This window comes from Pseudophryne corroboree, chromosome 5 (genome assembly GCF_028390025.1).
Source record: "Pseudophryne corroboree isolate aPseCor3 chromosome 5, aPseCor3.hap2, whole genome shotgun sequence".
In the NCBI taxonomy this organism is placed as follows: Eukaryota; Metazoa; Chordata; class Amphibia; order Anura; family Myobatrachidae; genus Pseudophryne; species Pseudophryne corroboree.
Genome location: NC_086448.1, coordinates 144,155,822 through 144,161,850, shown reverse-complemented (window position 1 = coordinate 144,161,850; position 6,029 = coordinate 144,155,822). Strand labels below are relative to the sequence as shown.

The following is a 6,029-nucleotide window of genomic DNA, read 5'->3' as shown; positions in this document are numbered from 1 at the left end:
GCACCTACAACAGGGTTGTAACTTGAAGCACTGGCATCCCTGTCCTAAACCAGCCCCCTTTTATAGGAAGAAGTCTCCCTGGATTGGCTGGAAAACTAGGAACAGGAATTATGTCAGAAACTTGGTCTCCAACATGGCGGCGCCCAGTAATCAGACCTTTTCTGACAACATGCTGCTCACTGCCCCTGGTCTCCTAGGCAACGGCTTAGCGAAAGCGAGCTGCTGCAGCGGCGTCCCGCCACCACGAGCAGACCCCCTCAACGCCATTACCGCTGCCTGTACCCTTGAACCCAGCGCCGCAACCCTCCACCGCCGCTGCCCGGACGCCCGTGAAGTCCGCCCCGCGGCCCCAGCGTTCCGGTAAGACCCCGGACGCTGACAACATGCATAGAGGGGCTAGGATGCCCCTTCACTGGCATAACCTGACAGTTTTTTTCCTATTCAGCACACAAAGAAAAGAGGCGGTACAAGCAGAAGTTTCAGGGTAGGAAAGTGAGGATGCTGGAGAGACGTAGGGGTGGCTATGAAGAGACGCGGGGTGTGTATGTGTGTGTAGGGGGGGTGATTGGCTGATGCAATGGAGAGACACAGGGGGGCTGATACTGCTGCAGAGACACAGGTGGGGATCTGAGGCTATGGAAATACATGGGGGTAGAAGAGGTTGCTGGGGAAGCTGAGACTTCTGGAGAGACACTGGGTGCGCTAAGACTTTTGGTGAGACACGGTGAGAGCTAAAGATGCAGGAGAAACACAGAGGAGGACACAGAGGAGGAGACACAGAATAGGAGGCAGCTGAAGAGACAGTCGGGAAGGGGCTGTAGATTTTCCTCAATTTTCATGATTAGAAGGAAGAGGATGGAGCACAATAATCTTCATTAAGACACAATTCTAAAAAAAAACATATTATCTGTTTTGTATGATTATAACTTTGGTTATATTCATTACAGATGTCTTCCGGACCATGTGGCTGCTTACATGAAGAGTGAATACCAACTGAAGTTATCACCAGCCCATTTCTTCAGAGTTTTCACATTGCAGAAAAACCAACATATAGGTAAGAAACAACTTACTCCGACAGGCCTATACCTAGTGGGGAGGGATGGGGAGCAGGGGAGGGGCAAGAAAAATGGGTGTCCTAGGCCCCAAGATTATATCCTGGAGGGTAATTAGCACTGACTCTAGCCACTGGTGCTAAATAGATTATGATATAACACTCCACCAGCAATTCTTATTTAACAAGTTTTCTATTAATTAGTTGATTCACAATCTAGTTACAAATAAGATGTATCAGATCGATGACTGAAGCATTTATCAGTGCTGAGTACCAGTTGGGCCTCAATACTCACATTGGTAACCTCCAACACAAATTGTACTTAGTAGTATCTTTTCCTTACACCAGATGTACCTGATGTTTATACACATACCTGTGCATTATTTCTATTCATTGCATTGCTTTACACAGCAACGGTCTCTCTTCTTAAGGCTGACACAGTGTGCACTCTACTATAGAGCACCAGCGGACTTATATCCAGACTTGTTTTACATTTATATTTACGTTATAGTCTGTGCATTTACAAGGTCATAATATGCCCCTTGCTTGGCTAGAAGCTGCTGATGAGTTCCTTGTTCTATTATCCTCCCGTTCTTCATGACCACAATAAGATCCGCATTCTGTACTGTGGACAGTCTGTGTGCGATCATGATACAAGTCCTTCCTTTCCTCGCTTGGTCTAGTGCTTGTTGTACAACCTGGATATGATACAAATGATACTGTAGTGAGCAAAGCAGATTATGTCTGTGTGCATATAAAAGCAGCCTGGAGATACTGTACAAGTGATGGAGCTCTGACTGTAATGTCAGCTGTTATCTCTGTAGCCATAAGATGTCCAGCCTTCCTTCTCCTGTGGTAGGTTAATGTGTATACCAGGTGTATGCAGGGGTTAGGTACGTGTCACCAGCGGTCACAATACCAACGGCGAGATCCTGGCTGTTGGATGGCCAGTGGCGGGGCCAGCGCAACGAAGCCCCTTGCAGGCTAGGTGGCTCGCTACTCTCACCACAGGTTCTATTCCCACCAACAGTAATTATTCCCACTCTAAGTGGAACACAGTCCCTGTTGGTCGGCATGCCGACCGGCGGGATTTCAGATGCCGGGATCCTGATGTCGGTATTGTGACCGACGGTCACATAAACGCATACCGTAAGCAGCCTGTAACACTCCAGCTTTTGGGAACTACACATCTCAGCATTCCATCCAACAGGTTTTGCTGTAGGAAATGCTAAAACTATGGCAAGGCATGCTGGGATGTGTAGTTCCACCACAGCTGGTGTGCAACACGTTGCATAGTATATACAGTACAATCATACAATGCGAAGGATTTTGAATTCTGTTAACTTGCTTATTCCCCTAGAATTCAGATTCTGGATACATTGAGGATTAGAAGTAGAAGCACCTAAAACAAATTACTTATTGGCTTTCAAATAGAAGCTGTGCATATTTTAGAAAATGAAAGTGGTGGCTAATACCATGTAGTCAATCAAGCACTCTCAGAAAGTATGTTCATCACATAATGAAAGTATGTTCATCACATGTAATAACGTAAATGAGAAATGAAGAACTAAAATGTTTTAAACCTTCGAAGAGAAAAAGTTGAGAAGTTGCCCATAGCAACCACTTAGCTTACAGCTATTATTTATCTAGCACAGCTTGTAAAATGATAGAGCTGACTGGTTGCTACAGGCAACTTCTCCACTTTTTTTCTTTAGAACATTTGATAAAGCTCCCCCTAATTATGACGTTCCTTTCTCACCTTTTCACTTTCATTGTCCAATGCTGAGGTGGCCTCATCCAGCAGTAATATTTTTGGAACACGGATAAGAGCCCGGGCAATGGCAATCCTCTGCTTCTGGCCTCCGGACAGCTGAGTTCCTTTCCCTCCCACTGGAGTGTTATATTTCTAGAGAAATAATAACATACATCAGAAGATGTGTTTCAATGAGTCAATAAAGGTACAATTATAGTTAGGGCACACGTAGGTTTTATCTAGGACTTCTGTAACTGAATAGACATTCCCCTACATAATAGCTCTGGTCTCCTGGTACTGGCGCAGTACTGATGAGATTGTCAACAGATTTAAAGCGGTAACTAGTTTTAAGGCAAAATCAGGTTGTGTTTGTCTTGAACTACTGTAGCTGCTTTAAATGTAATGGCTAGCTCAACAGAATCATGGCGGACCAGTATATCAGAGCCTATTATGTTTAGGTGACTGGAATGTTGGTTCACACACAGACTTGGTTTAATGAACATGATCGCACACAGAATTGGTTAAATTAACATAAATGAACAGGTTTTACAATATTTGTGTATAAAAGGGAAGGACACACTTGTCTACACTCCCAAAATGTCCTGAAGACTCCCAAATCTCGGGTGGTTCTCCCAGATGCCCAGAAGAATGGGCAAGTTTCCTAGAGGCCACCCATGTGATGGGCCACCTGCGGTCGCCAACTTCCCAAGTGAAGTGGGTGGTCTGGATGACAGATTACACTTTTTGTGGTCTCAACCCCACTATACAATGCCACAAGTACTGCCCACTTAATATCAGCAGGCACCACATCTCCGACCAGCTGCCTTCTGCAGGAGTGGGTAGCCCAAATTCGGCAACTAAGAGGAAGAATGGAAAACTCAAGTTCATGTCATTTAATGTAACTGGACCCATAGTTGTAGAGGATACAGAGTAGAGCAGAGGAGGTCATCTTATTGCTTGGATATTATGCAGAACATGTACAGTAACAACTATGCTTCATTAAGAGAAACGTATAGAAAGTAACATTAACATTACTAAGTAAATATACAAGAAAAACATCTGAAGTTTGCTTTATTCTATCTTTTTTTAACATTTTTAGGAATAAATAAAAATAAACAGAAGTATTGTGTACACACATATTCAGTCTTGCTTGTTGTTGTAATAATAATAATAATAATAATAATAATACAAAAGAAATATGTATAGTAGATATATTCTATAGATGGGTATGTGTGAAGGAACAGAGGAAAATGGGAATACCGGAACACTGGTACAAATAATACTCAAAAAGAAAACGTGATACACAAATAATGAAAATGTTAAGGCCCATACACACGGTGAGATTCGGGCTATGTCCGATTCTCACTATGCGACAGGGGCTAGGTTGGCATCGCAAGCACATAAGGAGTGTGCTTGCGATACTGACTATGGCCCTCATTCCGAGTTGTTCGCTCGCTAGCTGCTTTTAGCAGCATTGCAAACGCTAGGCCGCCGCCCTCTGGGAGTGTATCTTAGCTTAGCAAAATAGCGAACGATAGATTAGCAGATCTGCTACTAAATATTTTCTTGCAGTTTCTGAGTAGCTCCAGACCTACTCCTAGATTGCGATCAGCTCAGTCCATTTAGTTCCTGGTTTGACGTCACAAACATGCCCTGCGTTCGGTAAGCCACTCCCCCGTTTCTCCAGACACGCGCGCATTTTTCCCTGACACGCCTGCGTTTTTTAGCACACTCCCGGAAAACGCTCAGTTACCTCCCAGAAACGCCCCTTTCATGTCAATCACTCACCGATCAGCAGTGCGACTGAAAAGCGCCGCAGGAACACCAGCAAATCTACTAAGTTTTGTGTAAAATAACTTAGCGCATGCGCTCTGCATACCATGCGCATTTAGCGACAAATCGCAGCATAGCGAAAATCGGCAACGAGCGAACAACTCAAAATGACCACCAATGTGCGATTTTGGCTAAGTATCCGTTTTGACTATCTGCCTGCACAGTCTATCTATGCTTGCAATGCCGACCGCGTGGGAACGCGCATCGTCATCGAATCGGGATCGCAAGGTGACTTTCACCTTGTGACCTGCACTAACTTTTCTTACGATTTGACTATATAGTCAAAATTGTAAGAAAATATCTCCCCGTGTGTACACACCAATAATCCATGGATGGGTATGGCAGCAGTGCAGTATATGGATGTGCCTCCAACAGAGTGTGTAAAGTGTTCAGTGTAGGAAGGGGAAAGGAGAAAGTACTCTATGTGCTGGGGCACTCACCTACCTAAATAGAACAGATACTGAATAGAAGAGATACTGTATTAACCTTAGCAATTATTTATAATACATATAAAATAATGTGTTCTCACATGAGCACATCCACTAAAACACACAAACAAAACATATAAAGTACCAAAAAAAGTACTGTTCAGTAACCCAAGAACAGAAATAGGTCTCAATTGCTGGAGAGATGCATGAACAGGCAAAGTTATTCCAGATAGCAAATCACTCTGTAGTGACACACTATTATACAGAGCAGGTTAGAGACCACCCAGTAGCGGATCTTGCCACGGGCAAGCAGGACTTTTGCCCGGGGCGCTGCCTTCCGGAGGGTGCCGCACCATGGCAAGATCCACTACTGCTGTGCCCTCCGCTGCCCGCTGTGTCCCCCTGTGAAGGGAACTAGACGCTGCGCGTCTAGTTCCCTTCATGGAGAGGACCTTTGCTGTGCGGTGCGTGATGACGTCATCGCTCAGCATTTCAGCAGCGCTACTATTGGACAGGGGGCGTAACTGACCACGCCCCCTGTATGAAGCCACGCCCCTATGTACTGCCCGGGGCGCAAAAAGTGCTTGAACTGGCCCTGAGACCACCTTGCTAGGAGTCCCCAACAGTAGAACAATGTGTATTCAAATATTAGCCAATTTCAGTGATTGAGACATCACCGTATGGCAGTGACACAAATCAATATAGGAATATTTGATTCTGGTAATCAGAGATTCTGGAGGTAACTGGCACAAATCAATGTGAAAATACAGAGATAAAATACCTCGTACTCAATGTTTTGTGGTATCAGACTATAATATTATTTCTAACTGTACTGATTGTCCTGAGGTGACAATATGAGCAGTAGCTAATTACATTTACAGTGTGAAAAAATGAAATCAATCGTAGTATACGACATACTGATAAGATATAACCAGTTCCTCCGGCCCATGATAAGCTCTAATAA

At 44.3% G+C, this 6,029-nt stretch overlaps 1 protein-coding gene across 2 annotated transcripts in view; it reads right to left on the bottom strand.

Moving 5' to 3' along the window:
- Positions 1-1,225: 1,225 nt before the first annotated feature.
- LOC134927392 (ATP-binding cassette sub-family B member 5-like) overlaps positions 1,226-6,029 on the bottom strand; it is a 382,371-nt gene continuing 377,567 nt past the window's right edge. For both annotated transcript variants that reach the window (XM_063921771.1, XM_063921772.1), the window contains exons 27-28: positions 2,811-2,957; positions 1,226-1,749 (exon numbers count right to left, since the gene is read on the bottom strand). In XM_063921771.1, the coding sequence (XP_063777841.1) occupies positions 1,552-1,749; positions 2,811-2,957 (345 nt within the window). In that variant the 3' untranslated portion in view covers positions 1,226-1,551. The remainder of the gene's footprint in view (positions 1,750-2,810; positions 2,958-6,029) is intronic.